The sequence below is a fragment of the Taudactylus pleione genome, unplaced genomic scaffold (genome assembly GCF_031769625.1).
Source record: "Taudactylus pleione unplaced genomic scaffold, aTauple2 ptg001919l, whole genome shotgun sequence".
Taxonomy (NCBI): Eukaryota; Metazoa; Chordata; class Amphibia; order Anura; family Myobatrachidae; genus Taudactylus; species Taudactylus pleione.
Window position 1 is genome coordinate 413,136 of NW_028286316.1, and position 27,767 is coordinate 440,902.

The following is a 27,767-nucleotide window of genomic DNA, read 5'->3' on the forward strand; positions in this document are numbered from 1 at the left end:
CCGGCTTATGTGTCTGACTGACCAATAGTGACCCGGCTTATATCTGACTGACCAATACTGACCCGGCTTATATCTGACTGACCAATACTGACCCGGCTTATGTCTGTTCTTCTGTGGCCCTGACCTCGGCTTGTACTAGTCACTCACTTATCCTGTAATTATATACGTGATGGGGATAATCACCGTTATATTGTATTGTATTGCTTGGTACCTATTATTCCTTCACATGGATCCTGGTGTCATACAGGAGGGCCACTAATGCCCCTTTATTTATTTACTGCAAAGAAAAAGAGGTTTTCTACTTTAGTGCACTTACCCCCTAGTTATATACATATACTGTATTATCTGTCCAATGTATTCATGTGTTAAACTAAAACATAACTTTTATTTATATTATCACTTAAAATAAGTTTCCAAATAGCAGCGAAATATTAAAATGATAGTTGTGTATATAGATAGAAATAGTGTATAAAATCTTCCACTTGGGAGGAGAGCCCTCACGTTCCTTGTTATTAGTACTTCCTATAAGAGATTTACTGACAATCAACTGATTTCTTATGAGGTGTTATTTATTCTCTTAATCTAGTTGATAAGGGCTATGTATTACTCCCTATATAATTATTTCATATCCGTGCTTAATATTTTATTTACTTATAATATACCCTCAATAAAGAGCATAAGTCTCTAAATTGATTATTCTACCCTTTAAAAGAGACCTAAAATAATATCTTTATCAGTGACTTTCAGTGTTATACATGTGCATGGAGATATCTCTGGCTCTCTGTATTGGGCTCAGTGTTATACATGTGCATGGAGATATATCTGGCTCTCTGTATTGGGCTCAGTGTTATACATTTGCATGGAGATATCTCTGGCTCTCTGTATTGGGCTCAGTGTTATACATTTGCATGGAGATATCTCTGGCTCTCTGTATTGGGCTCAGTGTTATACATGTGCATGGAGATATATCTGGCTCTCTGTATTGGGCTCAGTGTTATACATTTGCATGGAGATATCTCTGGCTCTCTGTATTGGGCTCAGTGTTATACATTTGCATGGAGATATCTCTGGCTCTCTGTATTGGGCTCAGTGTTATACATGTGCATGGAGATATATCTGGCTCTCTGTATTGGGCTCAGTGTTATACATTTGCATGGAGGTATCTCTGGCTCTCTGTATTGGGCTCAGTGTTATACATTTGCATGGAGATATCTCTGGCTCTCTGTATTGGGCTCAGTGTTATACATTTGCATGGAGATATCTCTGGCTCTCTGTATTGGGCTCAGTGTTATACATTTGCATGGAGATATCTCTGGCTCTCTGTATTGGGCTCAGTGTTATACATTTGCATGGAGATATCTCTGGCTCTCTGTATTGGGCTCAGTGTTATACATTTGCATGGAGATATCTCTGGCTCTCTGTATTGGGCTCAGTGTTATACATTTGCATGGAGATATATCTGGCTCTCTGTATTGGGCTCAGTGTTATACATTTGCATGGAGATATCTCTGGCTCTCTGTATTGAGCTCAGTGTTATACATTTGCATGGAGATATCTCTGGCTCTCTGTATTGAGCTCAGTGTTATACATTTGCATGGAGATCTCTCTGGCTCTCTGTATTGAGCTCAGTGTTATACATTTGCATGGAGATAACTCTGGCTCTCTGTATTGGGCTCAGTGTTATACATTTGCATGGATATATCTCTGGCTCTCTGTATTGGGCTCAGTGTTATACATTTGCATGGAGATATCTCTGGCTCTCTGTATTGGGCTCAGTGTTATACATTTGCATGGAGATATCTCTGGCTCTCTGTATTGGGCTCAGTGTTATACATTTGCATGAAGATATATCTGGCTCTCTGTATTGGGCTCAGTGTTATTCATTTGCATGGAGATATATCTGGCTCTCTGTATTGGGCCAGTGTTATACATTTGCATGGAGATATATCTGGCTCTCTGTATTGGGCTCAGTGTGTATAGTTGTTACTAGGTATCTTATTTACTCGACAGACTGTGTCCATTTGTTTTGATACAATGTATCTAGTTTCTCCCTGACGCGGTAGATAATCGCTTCTCTCTGAGCTGCTACTGAAATTCCACTTATATCAGTGATATTGCATCTCAATTATACGTGATGCATTTTATTAAACATCTTATGTGTTGTTATATTTCCCATGTATATATAGTTGCTGCAAAGTATAGCTGTCCCCATGTATATATAACATTCTCCTGCCAGCTGTGGCCTAGTGTGACCAGCCCGTGAGACACAGCTCACCCTCCATGCAGAAACCTCTATACTTCCTTGTGAGATCTCTGGTAATATCAGTGTTTCCACTAAATCACGTCTTACAGCAAATCACTAGATCTTACACCTAGGCCATCACAAAACATGTGCACCACCGAGAGGACAACTGGTCACTATTCCAGCTTTACTCACAATGTACAAAAACACTCAGGTCAAACAATGTGGTAAACACTAACAAACAAGCGCCACATGTAGCTGTTACCCCACATGGACGTCAGACAGGTTCGTGCAGCGTTTGGTTTTCTTGCTTGTTTCCAAACTCTTTATCTCATATATTTGTAGGTGTATAACAAAGCTTGTATTGTCCTTTCTGTGATTTCCTCACTACCAAATAATCTCCATCTCCTGACTCTGCACATTACTGGTGGTGTCACCACTGTGGGAGGTGACAGTGCAGGACATACTAAGGACAATCTGTAAATGGCCATGATGACAGATTAGTTATGTCCCTATATTACATCATGTGGTCTTGTTATTACACAAATAGGCTAATAGCACAATAATAATCTAATCCAGAGCTTCCAAACTACGCCATACAGTCAAGGGTGTAAGGATATCCATGCTTGAGTCCAAATGGTTAATTCAAACTGACTGAGGCACTAAATAAGCCAACTGTGCTCAAGCATGGATATCCTTAATACACGTCCTGTAATAAGAGGAGTTTGGGAACCTCTGATCTGATAGAATAAGGAAACTGAAAGCCATTACATGAGGAACCTGTTGGAGCTCTATGTTGGTAACATCCGTGTGGATATATAATAAAGTGTAATATATTAGTATATAGGAGCTGAGTCACCCGTGGACACATGATGACGATAGTTACACAGATAGAGCGAATATTTGCCATCACGCCTACATATAAGTCACACTGCGCACACACAGCGATCACATTGCAAATACGGACGCACAGAGGGAACAGGGGGGTGGACAGAAAACTGCAGACGTGTCTGTCCGTGTGATCGCCATGTCATGGGCATGTATAAATTAGCTATAGTGATGGCAGCTGTAGCATGAGACCTCTCTGCGTGTCAGGAGAGCTGCAGTGTTTGCGGCTGGTCAGACCTGATATAAATGCTGCGTGACTACTTGATATGCGCCGATGGTACCGATGATTACACGGAAGTGCGACATTGTACAATGAGAAGGCAGCCGTGGGCGTGGTTATGGCGGCTGTGCCTCGGCATTAGCACGTATTAGCACCTGCGATCTGTAAGAGACTGCAGCTACATTTGCTTCTGCTGCTGAATCAGGCCCATAGTGTGATAATGTAAATGTCATTTATCCTTCATCAAGCAGGGACAACAATCTAGTGTAATATTATATTTATGCTTGTTCTGCTCATTCCCAATGATATTACAGTACTGCAAATATCGCTGCAATTTCTATTTCATTGTAAACATTTCCCACACTCTGAACATGGAAATGGTCTCTCACCTGTGTGAATCTTTGTTTGTCTAGTAAGAGCACCTCTCATTATAAAACATTACCATCACTCACAACACGGAAATGGCCTTCCAGCTGCGGGAACTCTCTTCTGATGCATAGAAAGACTCTTCTTCTTAGTAAAACATTTCCCACACTGAGAACATGAAAACTGCTGATCACCTGTGTGTCCTCTCTTATGTGTAACAAGATCTGATTTCTGTGTAAAACATTTCCCACACTCAGGACATGGAAATGGTTTCTCACCTGTGTGATATCTCTGATGTATAACAAGATGTGATTTCTGTATAAAACATTTTCCACACTCAGAACATGGAATTGGTTTCTCACCTGTGTGACGTCTCTGATGTTTAACAAGATCTGATTTCTGTGTAAAACATTTACCACACTCAGGACATGGGAATGGTTTCGCACCTGTGTGACGTCTCTGATGTGTAACAAGATTTGATTTATCTATAAAATATTTCCCACACTCAGAACATGAATACGGTCTCTCACTTTTGTGAATCTTTGTATGTCTAGTAAGATCTCCTCTCATTATAAAACATTTCCCGCACTCAGAACACAGAAAAGGCCTTTCAGTTGCGTGTACTCTCTTCTGATGTTTAGAAAGACTGATCTGCTTTGTAAAACCTTTCCCACATTCAGAACATGAAAATTGTTTAACACTTGTGTGATCTGAACTATTTGTAACGCAACTAGGATTATCTTCACGGTTAGAAGGATCAGATGATATATCTGCACTATGAGATGTTGGATGTATACTAGGAGAAAAGGGGCTTTCTCTTGGAGAGTCCTGTGAGAAGTTATTATTGTCTAGGTCACAATCTGGAGATAATATGAGACGTCTCCCCGAGTTATTCCTGCGGCTGTGTCCATCTGCTGGGAACAGAATAATTATATGGGAATTAGTACCCCTGCAGAACTATACTATACTGTGTAACTATAACAAGACGTGGCCAGTTGTACCCCTACATCCCCATACTGTGTAACTCTAATAAAATATGCCCGTCTGTACCCCAACATCTCCATACATTCAGTGACTTCATCAAGTATTTGCTGATGATTGTCAAGAGGCGGTTTAGGTGTAGGAGTAACACTGGCCGGGGAGTAGTCCGTAAAAAAGACAAATCTCCATCTCGGCATATGTAACAGAGAGCAGGCATGGTCTATACATTATATAACACACACAGGTCATACTAGCTGCATCCTGCTGTGTCCTCCCACTCTCCACATCTCCATCTCACTATGTGTAACAGAGTGCAGGCATGGTCTATACATTATATCACACAAAGGACATACTAGCTGCATCCTGCTGTGTCCTCACACTCTCAGTATCTCCATCTAAGTATGTGTAACAGAGCGCAGGCATGATCTATACATTATATATCACACACAGGTCATAATAGCTGCATTCTACTGTGATCTCCATCTTAGTATGTGCGATACACCAGAGAGTGTGGGGAGGAGACTGGTCAGCTCTCTGGGCTGGTAACACACAGTGCCATGATGTGAGGGGGAGAGCAGTAGTATCATAGGGGCTGATGGCTCCCAAATCCCCCACGGGGCAGATACATTTACTTCATTAGTTTGTACTGACAGAGGAGGGTGTAAGATAAGAAACTGAACAAGGAGAATGTGACTATTCTGTAATAAGTGTTTATTACTCACATGTGCTGATATCTTTAGGGATTTCCTCCGTCTTAAACTGCTGATTGCCCCACACAAACGTCTCTGTTTCTCCCTCTATATCTTCTGCTTTATTATCAGTCACATACGTCTCTTTTTCTCCCTCGGTTTCTTCTGCCTTCATATCAGTCACATACGTCTCTTCTTCTCCCACTATATCTTCTGCCTTCAAATCAGTCACATACGTCTTTACTTCTTCCTCTATGTCTTCTGCCTTATTATCAGTCACATATGTCTCTTCTTCTCTCTCTATATCTTCAACCTTATTAGCTTGAGCTGCACCCTAAACAAAAATGTATTTGTTTTTTTAATGTTTGATTTCATTAATTGAGATTAGACAGTATAATATCCGTGCATAAGACACACACAGCTTCTCTACACATAATATAGTGACAGTCACTGTGGTATATTGGTGAGACCCTAAATCCCATCTACCTGATGCTCCTGTGGGGTCCTGTGATTCTCCTCTGTACAATCCTGTGAATAAAGAGGACGGGGACATCTCTCTGGGGTATTTCTGTTACTTGGTCCATCTGTAGGAGACACACAGTGACTGATTACATTGTATATATGTGAATATCAGGTGATGTGTGTATATAGGGGACCCCCATACCTGCTCTCCCCTGTACAATAAATGACAGTCTCCTCTTACCCAGTGATGCGAGGGACCGGTGATTCTCCATCTTCACGTCCTTATACAGACCATTGTGTTCCACTAGATACACCCCCTCCTGCATGGAGACATAGACAGTGACTTCCTGACACCTTATAGGAACCTGACACACACAATGATACAGTCATCACCCAGACACATCCCCTGGTGTTACTGTATAATGTCTCATTCCCAGCAGTCACCTCTCCAGTCATCACCCAGACACGTCCCCCGGTGTTACTGTATAATTTCCCATTCCCAGCAGTCATCTCTCCAGTCATAACCCAGACACATCTCCTGGTGTTACTGTATAATGTCCCTTTCCCAGCAGTCACCTCTCCAGTCATCACCCAGACACATCCCCTGGTGTTACTGTATAATGTCCCATTCCCAGCAGTCACCTCTCCAGTCATCACCCAGACACATCCCCTGGTGTTACTGTATAATGTCCCATTCCCAGCAGTCACCTCTCTAGTCAGCAGCTGAATGATGTTGTTGGTGAGTTCCAGGATCTTCTGGTCATTGTGTCTCTCATGTATCAGTGAGTGAAGTGGAGGCACCGTGATGGGACTCTGGGTCCTGCTCAGTCCTCCTGACACACGGGGTTGGCTGCTGGGTGTCTCATGCTCATTGGATGTCTTCTTTAGTACTGTATAACCCTGTGTATTGGGGGAAACATGGAAAGGTCACTTAAACTCCATTTAAATGAGACTGTTTAGTCAGGTGTTCATTTTACATAATATACAAAAAACTCTATTTTACAAATACTTGTCTTGTAACAATCTCCTATATACAGGAAAATGAAGAGTATATAGTATATCCTGCAGCTCCGACATCTTTGGGTCAGTGACAACAACATACTGTGAACAATGTACTAAGTCCAAACTCTAGTGAGGACTGTGGGACTAATACTATATCTGAGATCGGCTCCCTGCTGCTCAGTTATTACTATAGGTATAAGTGATGTCACTGTGACACTCCCAGATCTCCTCATCTCCCCAATCATGTCCCTGTATTATTACTATAGATATAAGTGATGTCACTGTGACACTCCCAGATCTCCTCATCTCCCCAGTCATGTCCCTGTATTATTACTATAGATATAAGTGATGTCACTGTGACACTCCCAGATCTCCTCATCTCCCCAGTCATGTCCCTGTATTATTACTATAGATATAAGTGATGTCACTGTCACACTCCCAGATCCCCTCACCTCCCCAGTCATGTCCCTGTATTATTACTATAGATATAAGTGATGTCACTGTGACACTCCCAGATCTCCTCATCTCCCCAGTCATGTCCCTGTATTATTACTATAGATATAAGTGATGTCACTGTGACGCTCCCAGATCCTCTCACCTCCCCAGTCATGTCCCTGTATTATTACTATAGATATAAGTGACATCACTGTGACACTCCCAGATCCTCTCACCTCCCCAGTCATGTCCCTGTATTATTACTATAGATATAAGTGATGTCACTGTGACACTCCCAGATCCCCTCACCTCCCCAGTCATGTCCCTGTATTATTACTTTAGATATAAGTGATGTCAGTGTGACGCTCCCAGATCCCCTCACCTCCCCAGTCATGTCCCTGTATTATTACTATAGATATAAGTGATGTCACTGTGACGCTCCCAGATCCTCTCACCTCCCCAGTCATGTCCCTGTATTATTACTATAGATATATGTGATGTCACTGTGACACTCCCAGATCTCCTCATCTCCCCAGTCATGTCCCTGTATTATTACTATAGATATAAGTGATGTCACTGTCACACTCCCAGATCCCCTCACCTCCCCAGTCATGTCCCTGTATTATTACTATAGATATAAGTGATGTCACTGTCACACTCCCAGATCCTCTCACCTCCCCAGTCATGTCCCTGTATTATTACTATAGATATATGTGATGTCACTGTGACACTCCCAGATCTCCTCATCTCCCCAGTCATGTCCCTAAATTAGTATTATTATTACCATTATTATTACCAGTTATTTATATAGCGCACACATATTCCGCAGCGCTTTACAGAGAATATCTTAACATGCACATCTGTCCCTGTCCCAGTGGAGCTCACAATCTATATTCTACCACATGCTCGCACACATACACACCATGGTCAATTGTGTGGGGAGCCAATTAACCTACCAGTATATTTTTGGAGTGTGGGAGGAAACCGGAGTACCCGGAGGAAACCCACGCAAGCACAAGGAGAATATACAAACTTCACAGTTAGGGCCATAGTGGGAACTATAGATATAGGTGGTCACTGTGACACCCCCAGATCCCTTCACCTCCCCAGTCATGTCCCTGTATTATTACTATAGATATGTGATGTCACTGTGACACCCCCAGATCCCATCACCTCCCCAGTCATGTCCCTGTATTATTACTATAGATATGTGATGTCACTGTGACACCCCCAGATCCCATCACCTCCCCAGTCATGTCCCTGTATTATTACTATAGATATAGGTGGTCACTGTGACACTCCCAGATCCCCTCACCTCCCCAGTCATGTCCCTGTATTATTACTAATGATATAAGTGATGTCACTGTGACACTCCCAGATCCCCTCACCTCCCCAGTCATGTCCCTGTATCATTACTATATATATATAAATGATGTCACTGTGACATTCCCAGAATCCAACACCTCCCCAGTCATGTCCCTGTATTATTACTATAGATATAAGTGATGTCACTGTGACACTCCCAGATCCCCTCACCTCCCCAGTCAGCAGGTAGATGATCTCCAGGGTGAGATTTAGTATCCTCTCAGTCATGTGACTTTTGTCCACGTAAATCCTCAGTGATCAGTTATTTATACAGGACAGGTTTCACCCTTACGTGACTTCTAGTAAAGATTCTAGTGTTCCTCATGTGTCTAAAAGTACATATAATAAATATCAGAGTACATGTAACATATTAATTCAGGAAACACAGATTAACTAATAAGCCCTCCTCTTTCCAGAGCCATGTCACACACTGGCCCTGATTCAGAGTCGGACGCTCTGAAAGAGCGCTCGCTCTGAATCAGGGCGTTTTTTTTTTTGTGCGGCCAGGCTGTGGGTGACCACCCACAGATATAGCGAGTGGCCAGGTTGATGGTCAAGACCATCGCGACCATCGGGCTTCCTACGAGACCCTTGTGGTAGGGTCTCGTGGCCGCAATCCCCAGAGAGATTTCGGCTCTAACAGAGCCGGAATCTCTCCACTGACATCACTCGTGATGTCAGTGGGGCCACCCCCAAACGACAGGCGTTCTCATGGGAACGCCTCCGTTTGGGCAGCCACCCCCCTGGCCCGCCCACCAAAGTGGGCGAGCTGTGACTCAACATCGACAGCTCGCCCCCTTTTTTTGCGAGCCCCGAAGCGACAGAGTGCCCGGGTCTCGCGCATGCGCACGACAGAGCCGGCTCTGTTATGCGCATGTGCTCGACAGAGCCAGCTCCGTCGTGCGCATGCGCTCTGGGCCACCTTCGACCCGGTTGCAAGCGCTCAGCGCTTGCGACCGGGTCTGAATCAGGCCCTCTGATCACTATACACAGGTCAAACTGATATCACACACCTGATATACACAGGTCACACTGATATCACACACCTGATACACACTGATCACTATACACAGGTCACACACCTGATACACAATGATCACTATACACAGGTCACACTGATATCACACACCTGATCACTATACACAGGTCACACTGATATCACATACCTGATACACACTGATCACTATACACAGGTCACACACCTGATACACACTGATCACTATACACAGGTCATACTGATATCACACACCTGATACACACTGAGCACTATACACAGGTCAAACTGATATCACACACATGATACACACTGATCACTATACACAGGTCACACTGATATCACACACCTGATACACACTGATCGCTATACACAGGTCACACTGATATCCCACACCTGATACACACTGATCACTATACACAGGTCACACTGATATCCCACACCTGATACACACTGAGCACTATATACAGGTCACACACCTGATACACAATGATCACTATACACAGGTCACACTGATATCACACACCTGATCACTATACACAGGTCACACTGATATCACATACCTGATACACACTGATCACTATACACAGGTCACACACCTGATACACAATGATCACTATACACAGGTCACACTGATATCACACACCTGATCACTATACACAGGTCACACTGATATCACATACCTGATACACACTGATCACTATACACAGGTCACACACCTGATACACACTGATCACTATACACAGGTTATACTGATAGCACACACCTGATACACACTGAGCACTATACACAGGTCAAACTGATATCACACACATGATACACACTGATCACTATACACAGGTCACACTGATATCACACACCTGATACACACTGATCGCTATACACAGGTCACACTGATATCACACACCTGATACACACTGATCGCTATACACAGGTCACACTGATATCCCACACCTGATACACACTGATCACTATACACAGGTCACACACCTAATACACACTGATCACTATACACAGGTCACACTGATATCACACTGATCACTATACACAGGTCACACACCTGATAACCAGTGATTACTACACATAGTATAATATACACAAGTACACAACACCATATGATAAGATATTTCCCCAGGCCAGATCCCTCACAGACCACCCACCTTTTCCCCCTCATTCCACCCTCAGGTCTTCTCCCCAGTAACGTAGGATAAAGTCTCTGCCCCCATCATCTTACCCTACTTCTATGCTCCCCCTCCCCATTATACACCCTCCGATAGCGCACCACATCTCCCAGCACAGCCTCTTTCCCCCACTACTGCCCTATTCCTCTGTCTCCTAATATCTGGGCGACTTCTGTACAATCACCCATCTTATTTTCTCTGCTCCCACATCTGTAATAATTACTGAGTGTCAGCAGTGTTATACAGTATGTGGATCCGCAGCTGTAGTGGGACCATAAGTCCCAGCATGCCTGGTCATGCTGGATTACACAGTTAGCCTACCAGGATGTACGTTACATGTGTGACAATCCTGCCAGCCATGTGTATGTAGCATAGGGAAGAGGCTGAAGCATTTATTGGAGGATAATCCCTTTCGCACTGAAGATCTAGAACAGTGTTTCTCATCTCCAGTCACCAGGGATTCCTAACAGGGCATGTTTTCTATATCTCCTTACTAGTGCCTTCATTACTGACTGACACAATCTAAATGATCCAGAGGTGGTGATAATTATCTCACTGGTGATTTTGTGAGGAGATCTGGAAAACATGCCCTGTTTTATAGTTCCCTGAGGACTGGCACGGGGAAACACTGGTCCCTACACACAGGGTAGTAATAGAGAAAGTGCTGGGAGCAGAGGGAGCTCCATGCAGGTTGGTGATAATTAGAGGAATAAAAAGAAAGCTAAGAAAGCCTCAGACAGGTGAGGACTCAGCAGGGCCTATTACAGAGGACGTCTGTGCATCTTATACAGCACCCGGTGTACACTATGGTGTCTCTCTGTTTATTCTGTCACTTCCACACTAATAACCACCTACTGAGGGTACTGACCGCCAGCTACAGCTGCTACGTTCTGTATGGGGGGTCTGAGTGCACCGGACACCTCCCATTCTCTATAGTCTGTTACCCACCAAGCAGTGACTGCTCCAGCTGTATTATATGTAACACCAGGGTCTACTCCACCTGTATTATATGTAACACTAATAACCACCTACTGAGGGTACTGACCGCCAGCTACAGCGGATACGTTCTGTATGGGGGGTCTGAGTGCTCCGGACACCTCCCTTTTTCTATAGTCTGTTACCCACCGAGCAGTGACTGCTCCAGCTGTGTTATATGTAACACCAGGGTCTGCTCCACCTGTATTATATGTAACACCAGGGTATGCTCCACCTGTATTATATGTAACACTAATACCACATACTGAGGGTACTGACCACCAGCTACAGCTGATACGTTCTGTATGGGGGGTCTAAGTGCTCCGGACACCTCACTTTCTCTATAGTCTGTTACCCACCGAGCAGTGACTGCTCCATCTGTATATGTAACACCAGGGTCTGCTCCAGCTGTATTATATGTAACACCAGGGTCTGCTCCACCTGTATTATATGTAACACTAATAACCACCTACTGAGGGTACTGACCACCAGCTACAGCTGATACGTTCTGTATGGGGGGTCTGAGTGCACCGGACACCTCACTTTATCTATAGTCTGTTACCCACCTAGCAGTGACTGCTCCATCTGTATTATATGTAACACCAGGGTCTGCTCCACCTGTATTATATGTAACACCAGGGTCTGCTCCACCTGTATTATATGTAACAATAATAACCACCTACTGAGGGTACTGACCGCCAGCTACAGCCGATACGTTCTGTATGGGGGGGGGGGGGTCTGCTGAGTGCTCCGGACACCTCCCTTTCTCTATAGTCTGTTACCCACCGAGCAGTGACTGCTCCAGCTGTATTATATGTAACACCAGGGTCTGCTCCACCTGTATTATATGTAACACCAGGGTCTGCTCCACCTGTATTATATGTAACACCAGGGTCTGCTCCACCTGTATTATATGTAACACCAGGGTCTGCTCCACCTGTATTATATGTAACACTAATAACTACCTACTGAGAGTACTGACCGTCAGCTACAGCCGATACGTTCTGTATGGGGGGGGGGGGGGGGTCTGACTGCACCGGACACCTCCCTTTCTCTATAATGTTACCCACCGAGCAGTGACTGCTCCAGCTATATTATAGTAACACCAGGGGCTGCTCCACCTGTATTATATGTAACACTAATAACCACCTACTGAGGGTACTGACCGCCAGCTACAGCCGATACGTTCTGTATGGGGGGGTTCTGACTGCACCGGACACCTCCCTTTCTCTATAATCTGTTACCCACCGAGCAGTGACTGCTCCAGCTATATTATAGTAACACCAGGGGCTGCTCCACCTGTATTATATGTAACACTAATAACCACCTACAGAGGGTACTGACCGCCAGCTACAGCTGCTACGGTCTGTATGGGGGGGCCTGAGTGCACCGGACACCTCCCTTTCTCTATAGTCTGTTACCTACCGAGCAGTGACTGCTCCAGCTGTATTATAGTAACACCATGGTCTGCTCCATCTGTATATGTAACACTGGGTTCTGCTCCCCCTGTATCATATGTAGTAACAGGGTCTGCTCTCCCCTTGTTATATCTAACACCAGTGTCTCCTCCACCTGTATCATATGTAACACTAGTGTCTGCTCCACCTGTATATTATGGAACACTGGGTCTGCTCCACCTGTATTGTGTGTGACACTAGTGTCTGCTCCCCATGTATGATATGTAACACCAGGGTCTGCTCCACCTGCATTAAAAATAACACTGTCTGCAGCACCTGCATGATGATACAGCAGCACCACCGACTGCTCCACCTGTATTATTGTAATTGGGTCTGCTTCATCTGTATTATATGTAACACTGGAAGCTAATCTACCTGTATGACAATAACACAGCACTATAGACTGATCTACCGGTATAATGAGGCACCACAGTCTGCACCCCCTGTACAACAGGAATAACAATAGTAAACATCGTTACCTGTCACCAGACACCGCGATGTCCGTTCTCTCCATCTCACCCGGAAGTTGCTGTTATAGAACATAGAAGAAACGCCCCAACCACGCTCCGTCCTTCTAATCTCCGTGTAGCTATGGCTACTGTCTGCCCCGCCCCTCTTAATCATAGTGACCGCCCTCCTCTCTTTCCCTCAGTGCGGTGATTGGCAGCAGCGAGTAGCCAATCAGGCGGCATAAAGTAGGAAGGATGTCCTGTAACTAGCAGCCACCTGCACCTGCCGCTCACAGCTTCATCACTAGAGTAACGAATATACAGTCTAACGGTGTCCTCATGTACGGTGACCGGCGGCCATATTCTTATAGTCTCCCAGTCACAGAGCAGACGGGGCGTAGCCACAGGGGCTTTAGCTGCCATTTTGTCAAAGACATTCCTGACAGCCGGAGCTAGGTAACGTGTCCTGTATATATTATATTATTATTATATAGGGGGGAGGGGATCGTACAGTGATATATGAGGGGGAATAACACAGCTCCCAGCACACACTGATATGTGGTATTATTATTATATAGGGGAGAGGGGACTGTACAGTGATATATGAGGGGGAATATCACAGCTCCCAGCACACACTGATATGTGGTATTATTATATAGGGGAGGGGACTGTACAGTGAAATATGAGGGGGAATATCACAGCTCCCAGCACACACTGATATGTGGTATTATTATATGGGGAGAGGGGCCCGTACAGTGATCTATTAGGGGGAATAGCACAGCTCCCAGCACACACTGATATGTGGTATTATATAGGGGGGAGGGGACCGTACAGTGATCTATGAGAGGGAATAACACAGCTCCCAGCACACACTGATATGTGGTATTATTATATAGGGGGGAGGGGACCGTACAGTGATATATGAGAGGGAATAACACAGCTCCCAGCACACACTGATATGTGGTATTTTTATCATATAGGGGAGAGGGGACCGTACAGTGATATATGAGGGGGAATAACACAGCTCCCAGCACACACTGATATCTGGTATTATTATATAGGGGAGAGGGGACCGTACAGTGATATATGAGGGGGAATAACACAGCTCCCAGCACACACTGATATGTGGGATTATTATTATATAGGAGAGAGCGGACCGTACAGTGATATATGAGGGGGAATAACACAGCTCCCAGCACACTCTGATATGTGGTATTATTATATAGGGGGGAGAGGGCACCATACAGTGATATATGAGGGGGAATAACAGCTCCCAGCACACACTGATATGTGGTATTATTATTATATAAGAGAGAGGGGACCGTACAGTGATATATGAGGGGGAATAACACAGCTCCCAGCACACATTGATATGTGGTATTATTATATAGGGGGGAGAGGGGACCGTACAGTGATATATGAGAGGGAATAACAGCTCCCAGCACACACTGATATGTGGTATTATTATTATATAGGAGAGAGAGGGGACTGTACAGTGATATATGAGGCAGGAAAAACCCAGCTCACACTGATAAAGTATGTGGTATTATTATCATATAGGAGAGAGGGGATTGTACAGTGATATTTGTGGGCCAATAACACATATCCCAGGACACACTAATTTATGGTATTATTATTATATAGGGGTCTGTACAGTGATATATGAGGAGGGATAGCACAGCTCCCATCACACACTGATATGTGGTATTATAATATAGGAGAGAGGGGACTGTACAGTGATATAAGAGGGGAAACAACACAGCTCCCAGCACACACTGATGTTATTATATGTGGGAGAGGGGTTTTTACAGTGATATATGAGGGGGAATAATACACCTCGCAGCACACATTGCTATGTAGTATTAATATATAGGGGAGAGGGAACTGTACAGTGATATATGAGGGGGAATAACACAGCTCCCAGCACACACTGATATGTGGTATTATTATTATATAAGGGAGAGAGGAATGTTCAGTGATATATGAGAGGGAATAATACAGCACACAGTTATATATGTGGTATTATTATATAGGGGTAGCGGACTGTACAGTGTTGTATGAGGGGAAATTACACAGCTGCCGGCACACACTGATATGTTGTATTTTAATTATATAGGGGAGAGGGGTTCGTAAAGGGTCATTCCATATCAGTTCCCACAAAACAAATTAATTGTCCACCACCAGTCACAGATTTGTACAATTTTTTTTTTCATAAGAGAGGATGTAAAAAGAACTTTCTGCAAAATTTTTCGGCTTTCTGATTGTTAGTTTCCGAAACATTGACTTTTTCAATTTATTAAACTATTACTAATCGCAACTTATTTATTCAGTTTATTTGAAGTATCATGGCTGATTATTAAGGAATCACCACGAAATTACTTTATCTGCCTTACTTTTTGAATTGCAGCAAAAATTCAAGATTTTGGAACAGAATTAAAAATGAAAGGTTAAATCAACATTAGATATACCCATTTTTTGGGAATTACTGGAAGACAATATACACTGTCTGCTGACACGTGACCATTACAACAGGTTCCAAACAAGGGGAAAATATTGTTATTGTTGACTCAGCTTCAGTTATGTTTAAGTTTTTACATTTCAAGGTTTCTTGTGTAAATTATGGATGGGGTACAACAGTAATCAAATGTCAATTTTAGACTTTTTTTTTTCTCCACTATAAAACAGAGTACCATGCTGATTTTTTTTTATGGTAGTAATGTATACCTTTGTTAAGCACCTAAATAAAATTGAGATATCTAATGTTGATTTAACCTTGTGTTTTTAATTCTGTTCCAAAATCTTTAATCATTCCTGTAACTCGAAACATAAGACAGATAAAGTAATTAGTTTGGATTTTTAGATTCAGAGAAAAAGTTACCTATGGGGTCCAAATTTCATGGTGAGTCCTTAATAAACACCCGTGATACTTCAAATAAAGTGAATAAATAAATAGACATTAGTAAATAGTTTAATAAATTGAAAAATATATATTTTGGAAAAGTCAGACAGTTGAGATATTTGGCAGAAATAGTTTTTTTACATTATCTGGCAACTAAAAAATTTTTCGTAAAATTCAGAGGTGGGTGATGGACAAACCAGGTTAATCTGACGTGAAATTACCCTTCTTCAAATCATTAACATCGGACTCATATCAATTAAGTTCTTTGATTCTTCAAAATGGGTCCCAAACTGATCAAGTTCATCAATTCATCAACATTGGATTCAAATCCATCAAGTTCTTCAATTCATCAACCTCAGTCTGAAAACAATCCAGCTCTCAATCAGCATCATTGGTCCTATTCCAAGTCTGCCCATTCCTTCAGTATTTTATGTCCAGTTCCAATCCAACCTCCTGTTCAATAAAGATATTCTATTCCTGTATTCGCCTTCAGGCCCATCATCCACTGCCGTATCTCTACCTCCTCACATCTATACATGAGGAAGTCCTGGCTCACACCACCTAAATTCATCCACATCTCTCAAATCTCTTCAACCTCCCACACCTGATCCAACCCAATCCAACCCTCCGGTGTGACAATTGTTATGTAACTGGATACTTATAATGACAGCTGTGGAGTCAGGAGCATAGTGAAATATAAATTGTTTATTGAAACAAAAATAATCCAGACAAATTACAAAAACAATGGTGCTCTCTGTAATCAATGAGACAGATTCACATGCAGCAATAGGAGGGACAGCTTGCAGAGGCCCAGCTGGCTTTAGTTGCACATATTATGGGATGGAGATATACAGACAGGATACAAGCAAAGGTAATAAGCTGCAGAGTGGATGAGACAGACTCACAGACAGCAGTAGAGATGCAGTTTGCAGAAGTCCAGTAGACAGGAGATCAGGGTCAGGCCGTGGACTACAATCCAGGGAAAACAATCAATGACCAGCAGGGGGCGTGGTGAGGGGCAGGAATAAATAGTCTGTGAGGCAGGTGATAAAAAGTGGAGTAATATTAACTCCTATATGTGAGGACAATGTCAGATGCAAAATAAAGGCCAATGGGCCTGATTCAGAGCCGCTCGTAAGCGGCCACTCGTTCGCACTGAGCGATGTTCGCACAACTGCGCATGCATACGGATTGTAATACGCATGCGCGAACCAGTTAGTGCGGCCGAAAATCGTTTGTTCGCTATATAGCGAATGCCTGCTACTTTGAGTGACAGGTATGTGGGTGGTAACGGGAAGGTGCTTGAAAACGGGGAGTGGAAATCAGAACGCAGGCGTGCTTAAAGGTCAAAACGGGCGTTTTAAGGGAGTGCATAATTAATACAGCAGCGTCATTGACCACGTCACTTGGTTATTTGATAGTCAGAACTGCTCGCAATATAGTGGTAGGAAAAACCAACCACAAGAATAGCAAGCAGTTCATACGCTGTTCGATGTACTCGATTAATCACATAAATAGCGAACATGACGTATGGTGCGAGCGGCCAGGGGGCGTATTTTTCAAAATTACAAACGCAAGTTTTGTTCGCTCGTTCAGACTTAGAGGCGTGAACAGACCGCAATGAGCGAACGGATCATTTGAATAGCCACCCCTTGTTTTGGAACGAACGACCGCAAATAGCGAGCGGCTCTGAATGAAGCCCAATGTCCTAACACCATTGTAACTTATTTCTAGTGGCGCAAAGAGCATTTGATATATGTCTTGAAGAAATAAGGACCCCAGCCAGGAGCATTGGTGTAACCTTATGCAGTACAGTGCTGTGCGACAGTCCCTGAGGAGTCTAATGGAGCTGCGTCAAAGGAAACTCTGACAGACACGCACCATGGTTCTATGGTTGGGGGGAATGGGAAGATTTACCAGTCACTCAGCATAACCTGTCTGACTGTGTTACATATGTTCTCAGAGATGTCTGTTATATTTATTCTATTTATTCCTAGAAAGTCCTTCTCTGAGGAACCAGAATCTTTATTACACATCACACGTTCTGTATTCTCACTGATTCACTGAGGATGGACAAGGACCGGAGTCACCATACTGAGAGGATCTTACAGCTAACCCTGGAGATTATTTACCTCCTAACTGGGGAGGTGAGAGGATCTGGTAGTGTCACAGTGACATCACTTATATCTATAATAATAATACAGGAACATGACTGAGGAGGTGAGAGGGTCTGAGAGTGTCACAGTGACATCACTTATATCTATAGTAATAATACAGGGACATGACTGGGGAGGTGAGAGGGTCTGAGAGTGTCACAGTGACATCACTTATATCTATAGTAATAATACAGGGACATGACTGGGGAGGTGAGGGGATCTGGGAGTGTCACAGTGACATCACTTATCTATAGTAATAATACAGGGACATGACTGGGGAGGTGAGGGGATCTGGGGGTGTCACAGTGACATCACATACATCTTTAGTAATAATACAGGGACATGACTGGGGAGGTGAGAGGATCTGGTAGTGTCACAGTGGCATCACTTATATCTATAATAATAATACAGGAACATGACTGAGGAGCTGAGAGGGTCTGAGAGGGTCACAGTGACATCACTTATATCTATAGTAATAATACAGGGACATGACTGGGGAGGTGAGGGGGTCTGGGAGTATCACAGTGACATCACTTATATCTATAATAATAATACAGGAACATGACTGAGGAGGTGAGAGGGTCTGAGAGGGTCACAGTGACATCACTTATATCTATAGTAATAATACAGGGACATGACTGGGGAGGTGAGGGGATATGGGAGTATCACAGTGACATCACTTATATCTAGAGTAATAATACAGGGACATGACTGGGGAGGTGAGGGAATCTGGGAGTGTCACAGTGACATCACTTATATCTATAGTAATAATACAGGGACATGACTGGGGAGGTGAGGGAATCTGGGAGTGTCACAGTGACATCACTTATATCTATAGTAATAATACAGGGGACATGACTGGGGAGGTGAGGGGATATGGGAGTGTCACAGTGACATCACTTATATCTATAGTAATAATACAGGGACATGACTGGGGAGGTCAGAGGGTCTGGGAGTGTCACAGTTACATCACTTATATCTATAGTAATAATACAGGGACATGACTGGGGAGGTGAGGGGATCTGGAAGTGTCACAGTGACATCACTTATATCTAGAGTAATAATACAGGGACCTGACTGGGGAGGTGAGGGAATTTGGGAGTGTCACCGTGACATCGCTTATATATATAGTAATAATACACGGACATGAATAGGGAGGTGAGGTGATCTGGGAGTGTCAGTGATACTTTTATGACTGTGGAGGTAACAGGGATCTGGGAGTGTCACAGTAACATCACATATATATATATATATATATATATATATATATATATATATAGTAATAACCTACTCCCCCAATACACAGGATTATACAGCAGTGAAGAAGACATCCGGTGAATCTGAGACACCCAGCAGCCATCCCCGTATGTCAGGAGGACTCAGCAGGACCCAGAGCCACATCACGGTGCCTCCACCTCACTCACTGCTACATGAGAGAGACAATGACCAGAAGATCCTAGAACTCACCAACAAGAACAATCAGCTGCTGACTGGAGAGGTGACTGCTGGGAAAGGGACATTATACAGTAACACCAGGGGGTGTGTCTGGGTGATGACTGGAGAGGTGACTGCTGGGAATGGGACATTATACAGTAACAACAGGGGATGTGTCTGGGTGATGACTGGAGAGGTGACTGCTGGGAATGGGACATTATACAGTAACACCAGGGGATGTGTCTGGGTGATGACTGTATCATTGTGTGTGTCAGGTTCCTATAAGGTGTCAGGATGTCACGGTCTATGTCTCCATGCAGGAGGGGGAGTATATAGAGGAACACAGGGCTCTGTACAAGGACGTGATGATGGAGAAGCATAAGCCCCTCAGATCACTGGGTAAGAGGATAATGTAATTTATTTTACAGGGGAAAGCAGGTATGGGGGCCCCCTATACACACATCATCTGATAATATCATATACAATGTACTCAGTCACTGTGTGCCTCCTACAGATGGACCCAGTAACAGAAATACACCAGAGAGATGTCCCCGTCCTCTTTATTTCCAGGATTGTACAGAGGAGAATCACAAGATTCCACCGGAGCATCAGGTAGCTGAGGTTTAGGGTCTTACCAATATACTATAGTGACTGTCACTATATAATTTGAAGAGCAGCTGTGTCTGTTTTATACACCGATATTATACTGTATAATCTGAAATAATGACATCAGACCTTATTAAATTTTTTATAATCTCATTTTATTAGGGTGAAGATCTGATTAAATATTAAGATAAGTAATCTAGATGGAGAAGAAGGGACAAATGTGACTGAAATGAAGGCAGAAGATGAGATGTGTGTGACTGATATTATGGCAGAAGATATAGAGGGAGAAGAAGAGACGTATGTGACTGATATTATGGCAGAAGATATAGAGGGAGAAGAAGAGACGTATGTGACTGATATTAAGGCAGAAAATATAGAGGGGGAAGAAGAAACGTATATTATGGATGATCAGCAGTTTACGGAGGAGGAAATACCTACAGATATCAGCACAGGTGAGTAATAAACACATTACAGAAAATAGTCACATACTGTATTCTCCTTTCTCAGTCACTGCTACATTCTCCTCTGTCAGTACAAACTAATGAGAGGAATGTATCTGCCCAGTGTGGAGTCAGGAGCCATAAGCCCCTATTATACTCCTGCTCTCCCCCCTCACATCATGTCACTGTGTGTTACCAGCCCAGAGATCTGACCAGTCTACTCCCCACACTCTGGTGTATCTCATACATCAGGAGCCATCAGCTCCTATTATACTCCTGCTCTTACCCTCACATCATGTCACTGTGTTTTGCCAGCCCAGAGATGTGACCAGTCTCCTCCCCACACTCTCTGGTGTATCTCATACATCAGGAACCATCAGCCCCTATTATACTCCTGCTCTCCCCCTCACATCATGTCACTGTGTGTTACCAGCCCAGAGATCTGACCAGTCTCCTCCTCACACTCTCTGGTGTATCTCATACATCAGGAGCCATCAGCCCCTATTATACTCCTGCTCTCCCCTCACATCATGTCATTGTGTGTTACCAGCCCAGAGATGTGACCAGTCTCCTCCCCACACTCTCTGGTGTATCTCATATGTCAGGAGCCATCAGCCCTTATTATACTCCTGCTCTCCCCCTTACATCATGTCACTGTGTGCTACCAGCCCAGAGATCTGACCAGTCTCCTCCCCACACTCTCTGGTGTACCTCATACATCAGGAGCCATCAGCCCCTATTATACTCCTGCTCTCCCCCTCACATCATGTCACTGTGTGTTACCAGCCCAGAGATGTGACCACTCTCCTCCCCACACTCTCTGGTGTATCTCATATGTCAGGAGCCATCAGCCCCTATTATACTCCTGCTCTCCCCCTTACATCATGTCACTGTGTGTTACCAGCCCAGAGATGTGACCAGTCTCCTCCCCACACTCTCTGGTGTATCTCATACATCAGGAGCCATCAGCCCCTATTATACTCCTTCTCTCCCCCTTACATCATATCACTGTTTGTTACCAGCCCAAATGTGCTCTATATTAGACAATGCAAATGTCACACAAACTCGACCTTCTCACCCTCACATAGCTATATCCACACTCCCGTCATTGCACAATCGCTTCCTCCAGTCTCTGCACTTGGATGATCTGTACTTTTGCACTTTATCTGCTGACCAGTCTCTGTATCCTGCTCTATCCTTCTCCCTACTTCCTCTTTCTGCTATTGTCCATCTGTGCCCTGAACCATTCCCCTACCCAGTCCTGCTGCCTCCCCCGCTCTGTGCTGCCATCATTCTGTGTTGCTCTGTCCTATCGCTCTCCTTCCCTCTCAGCGTTTATATAATAACTCATTACCCTAATTCAGTAACATGACTCTGGTGGGACTACTCTCCTTGAGGATGACCAGAGGACCATTTAGAAGCTGCTATTGCTACATATATATCCACCTGGAGAACTTTGTGTAGTGTGGACGCAGTTGTTGGTAATTATCCCACAAATTTCAGATGTGTACTGTATGTGTGAGGGCGGTCTAGATGGGTATTGTGGTTCACCAATTTGACTGGCTAATGAGGCTTCCTGCTCTGTGATGATGGCTAGGGAACGTTACCCAGCAAAGTCTGCATTTGGGGGGAGATATACATTGGTGATGTGCCATCTGCCTGTCCCTGGGGCTGGATCTATGAATTCCAAACCAATATGGAATGTTTGGAGTTTGTATGTGTTTCCTCCAACCCTTTAAAATCATAGTCATAGATTGATTGGCTTCTGATACAAATTAACATTAGTGTGTGTATATGTGTACATATGGTCGGGAATATAGTTTGTAAGCTCCACTAGGCCATGGCCTCATGTGAATGACTAAATATTCTCTGTAAGTGCTGATCAGTATATCTGTGCTATATAAAAAGCTCCTCAGTATGTCTGCGCTGTATAAAGAGCTGTGAGTAACAATAATACAGTTTTATTGTATTTCCAGCAAATGGACGCACAAGCAGGAATGACTTGGAGGGACATCTCATCTTGTCTACAGATATTAAAACAGAAGATAACTTCACACAGGAATCTCCAGGAGATAATCCCATTACACTAAATATACATCCAGAACCTCAGAGTGCAGATATATCATCTGATCCCTCTAATTGCGAGGACTTTTATCCCGATACCTCAGTGTTTGTTACATATAGTGCAGCTCATACACCTGATAAAATATTTCCATGTCCTGAGTGCGGGAAATGTTTTACATGTAAAACATTTCTTTTTGCACATCAGAGAGGTCACACAGGTGAACAACCATTTACATGGTCTGAGTGTGGAAATTTTTTTACAAGAAAATCAAATCTTATCACACATCAGAGAAGTCACACAGGTGAGAAACCATTTCCATGTTCTGAGTGTGGGAAATGTTTTACACTTAAGTCAGACCTTTTTAGACATCAGAGAAGTCACACAGGTGAAAAACCATTTCCATGTTCTGAGTGTGGGAAATGTTTTACACGGAAAACAGGTCTTGTTATACATCAAAGACTACACACAGGTGAGAGGCCATTTTCATGCTCTGAGTGTGGGAAATGTTTTTCACATAAATCAGCTCTTGTTAGACATCAGCAGTCACACAAGAGAAAAGCTTTTCTATGAGCTGATACAAAACAAGGTTGTAGCAACACTCCAGTCACATAGTATTTTAACATTTTAAGTTATCTGTAGATAATTGGAATGTGTCATTAATATAAAAAGAAGGGATGTACAGCACTGGGGAAACCTAAACTTCAATAAATAATTTAAATAGGGCTTGATATAGATGCAATAAAAATGTATAGTACTTAGTATGAACCCTCCCAAGGTCGGTGACAGATTTCGCCATCTATGCCGTCAGGAGGTGATCTGGATATTCTAACTGAATTTGCTCAACCCGGATGGTTTAAACTAATCAAATTCATCACTGTCACCTGATACCTCTGTGGTCTTTTATACTAGATAGACAAGAACCCTTCACTTGGCCCTATCGACCACCTAGATATTTCTTATACTCCTCTGTATGACTTCACATATGTAATTTTCTACCTTTTTATTTATATGTGTGTGTAGGTGTATGGATATGTGTATAATATATATATATATATATATATATATATATGTCTGTCCTTATTAGTGTATTTAGGTGTGTGGGTGTGATCATATCATGTGACTCACTAGTGAACAATATTGCAAGATTTGACTATTATCAACATTACTATACAATATGGGAAATATAATGTTGTGTGTATAACGTGACCTAGATCCCAGTGACATGCATATCTTCACCGTGGTAACTCTTGCTCATTGTTATTGCTGTAACCAGTCATGTGATTGTAGTTTACCCCGTGACCGGGTGGAACAAATCATCCAAGCCTTTTGCTGGTTTTTTTCCACAAAGATCTCCATGAGTGGTGCATTCCAGTCATGTGTGTGCATGCTTATATCACATGACCGGGTGAATGTGATTACCCAGACTCCCTATTTAGTTCATTCTGGCACTCTGCAGTGATTGACATGATTGGTCCATTCCGATTATGTGCGGTTATATACATCACATGACAGGGACTCGGGACCGGCTGCTGTGCTGCATTAATTGGTAAATTGACCTTTTTGTTCTTACGTTTTATATCGTTTTTACAAACTCATTTGCAGAATATACATTAGGTAATGATTGCCTTCTATGTAATATATTTATTATTCTTACATATGGCATGACTAAGTATGATTCCCCACTTGATGCTCCTTGGGTATATAAGGCAGCCATATTATACTGTATGATACACGCTTCTGAAGAGGTTGTGGGTATAATTCCATGATGAAACGCGTCCTTCCTTATCCGGACCAGGAGTGACAGCAGGAATGTTGGGATATCCAGCGATTACACCCACCAGCCATCACCCACTGCGAGCTTTCCTGCTAAAGACTGGACGGACTTCTGTTGCAGCAACCTGGTAATATAACTATCTGGCAATTACCCGGATGCACCAAACTTCTTTCCATCACCTATTAGCTTGTGACGTTACCATTAATATCTGATTCTCTATTTACTATTATTGGTGCCCACTTATTTGTATTCAGAATTTGCCTGAATACCAGTGACCTGTGTTTTATATGATCTATATGTGTTATGTCTGTAATTTTATCATTTATATGTTCATATTAAATACTATACATTTATGCATCATTATCAGGCCGTATGTTATTATTTATTGTTACATAATTTCCCTAGCGCTGTATAACTCTCCTCTTTGTATAATATGTTATATCTTATTGGAGGATGACCCCCATCTGTGTATAGCTGCTATATAACTCCTCAGACATCACCTATCAGATCTAATCTTTCCTAATCCTCCATGTGCCATTAATATAAGACTGGGATAGATCACTCAGGTGACACTGATCGTATTGTCTTTATTTTTTTAGATATCGGCACCACTCTCTGCAGTAATAACAGACCACGTCGTTGTTATATAGAGCTACATTTTATGTATATCAGTCATACACAGAGAAGATAAAATACATTATTATCCTATTAGATGTCGGCACCACTCTCCGCAGTAATAACAGACCACGTCGTTGTTATATAGGGGATACATTTTATGTATATCAGTCATACACAGAGAAGATAAAATACATTATTCTATTAGATATCGGCACCACTCTTCGCAGTAATAACAGACCACGTCATTGTTATATAGGGGATACATTTTATGTATATCAGTCATACACAGAGAAGATAAATACATTATTATTCTATTAGATATCGTAAGAAACTTCAACAAGGAAGTGAAGGCGCTATTCAGTAGGAAAAAAATATTCTATTTGTTAAAATGAATGGAACTAAAAACACAAATTTCACATATAAGAATAATAATACATATTGTATACCTAATTTTAATAAATTAATCCGATATATAAATATTAAATTTAGTACTCAATATTTAGCGAAAACACTTGAAGTTTTTTATAAATTCTTCTGTTCACAAAGACACAATCATTTTTCTACTGCTTATTAAGTTGGCTTAAAAATGAGCATGCTTATGATTTGTTATAAAAAAGGAAAAAAAGGCATTTCTTATATTAAAAATAGTCACTTAGTAACCATGGGCTCAGTATCCTTTCATCCGGTTATTGATTTGTATATTTCTAGTTGTTATTTCATCATACTGCACTTTATAACACAGATTTCTGATTAAAGCTGCTGATATTACAAATAGACGGAGAAACGCGTTATTTGACGCCACTATTCACAGGAGACTGCACAGCTGGATGACTAAAAACAGATGACCGAAACCCAGGAGAGAAGTATATATTATCATTCCTAAATTCACTTCAGACTGACTGTGTGCTCTGGTATAAACAACCAGCAGCAGGAAGTGCAAATAACTGGTTACAAAAACCCCCTGGGAGTTTGGGTTGTGTTCCTATATATTCATCACTAGGAAACTGCCAGAAATTAAATGGTATCTGTGTTATAAATTGCAGTATGATGAAATAACAACTAGAAATATACAAATCAATAACTGAAAGGATACTATGAGCCCATAGTTACTAAGTGACTATTTTTAGTATAAGAAAGGTCTTTTTTTTCCTTTTTTATAACAAATCATAAGCATGCTCATTTTTAAGCCATCTTAATAAGCAATTGAAAAATGATTGTGTCTTTGTGAACAGAAATATTTATAAAAAACTTGAAGTGTTTTCACTAGAATATTGAGTACTAAATTGAATCTTTATATATCGGATTCATTTATTAATATTAGGTGTACAATATGTATTATTGTTCTTATATGTGAAATATGTGTGTGTTTTTTAGTTCCATTCATTTTAATAAATTTAATATTTTTTTCCTACTAACTGAATAGCGCCTTCACTTCCTTGTTGAAGTTTCTTTTGATTGCATTATTTAAAGGGAGCAATACCCTTTAGAAGGCTGCAGTTCAACTAGTAATTATTGTCACCAGATAGACTAGCGCCCTAATAATCTTTTGATTTTCTTGGTGTATTAGATATCGGCACCACTCTCCGCAGTAATAACAGACCACATCGTTGTTATATAGGGGATACATTTTATGTATATCAGTCATACACAGAGAAGATAGAATACACTATTATTCTATTAGATATCGGCACCACTCTCTGCAGTAATAACAGACCTCATTGTTATATAGGGGATACATTTTATGTATATCAGTCATACACAGAGAAGATAAAATGCATTATTATTCTATTAGATATCAGCACCACTCTCCGCAGTAATAACAGACCACGTCATTGTTATATAGAGGCGACATTTTATGTATATCAGTCATACACGGAGAAGATAAAATGCATTATTATACTATTAGATATCAGCACCACTCTCTGCAGTAATAACAGACCACGTCGTTGTTATATAGGGGATACATTTTATGTATATCAGTCATACACAGAGAAGATAAATACATTATTATTCTATTAGATATCAGCACCACTCTCTGCAGTAATAACAGACCACGTCATTGTTATATA

General features: G+C 42.3%; 3 protein-coding genes across 3 annotated transcripts in view; 2 read left to right on the top strand and 1 right to left on the bottom strand.

The window, feature by feature from the left end:
- LOC148436185 (uncharacterized) overlaps positions 1-25,429 on the top strand; it is a 125,289-nt gene extending 99,860 nt beyond the window's left edge. The window contains 2 exon segments of the mRNA XM_088465237.1: positions 20,989-21,253; positions 23,218-25,429. Of these exon segments, the coding sequence (XP_088321363.1) occupies positions 20,989-21,253; positions 23,218-23,876 (924 nt within the window). The 3' untranslated portion in view covers positions 23,877-25,429.
- LOC148436187 (uncharacterized) lies at positions 1,742-13,824 on the bottom strand. The gene is made up of 7 exons (XM_088465243.1): positions 13,737-13,824; positions 8,822-8,979; positions 6,557-6,748; positions 6,090-6,168; positions 5,873-5,970; positions 5,420-5,720; positions 1,742-4,630 (listed from the first exon to the last, which is right to left on the bottom strand). The coding sequence occupies exons 2-7, from the start codon at positions 8,876-8,878 to the stop codon at positions 3,795-3,797; spliced, it is 1,563 nt and encodes a 520-aa protein (XP_088321369.1). The 5' UTR covers positions 8,879-8,979; positions 13,737-13,824; the 3' UTR covers positions 1,742-3,794.
- Positions 14,093-21,072, top strand: LOC148436188 (oocyte zinc finger protein XlCOF29-like). The gene is made up of 6 exons (XM_088465247.1): positions 14,093-14,162; positions 18,603-18,752; positions 20,068-20,259; positions 20,516-20,594; positions 20,710-20,807; positions 20,964-21,072. The coding sequence occupies exons 2-6, from the start codon at positions 18,675-18,677 to the stop codon at positions 20,985-20,987; spliced, it is 471 nt and encodes a 156-aa protein (XP_088321373.1). The 5' UTR covers positions 14,093-14,162; positions 18,603-18,674; the 3' UTR covers positions 20,988-21,072.
- Positions 25,430-27,767: the final 2,338 nt, after the last annotated feature.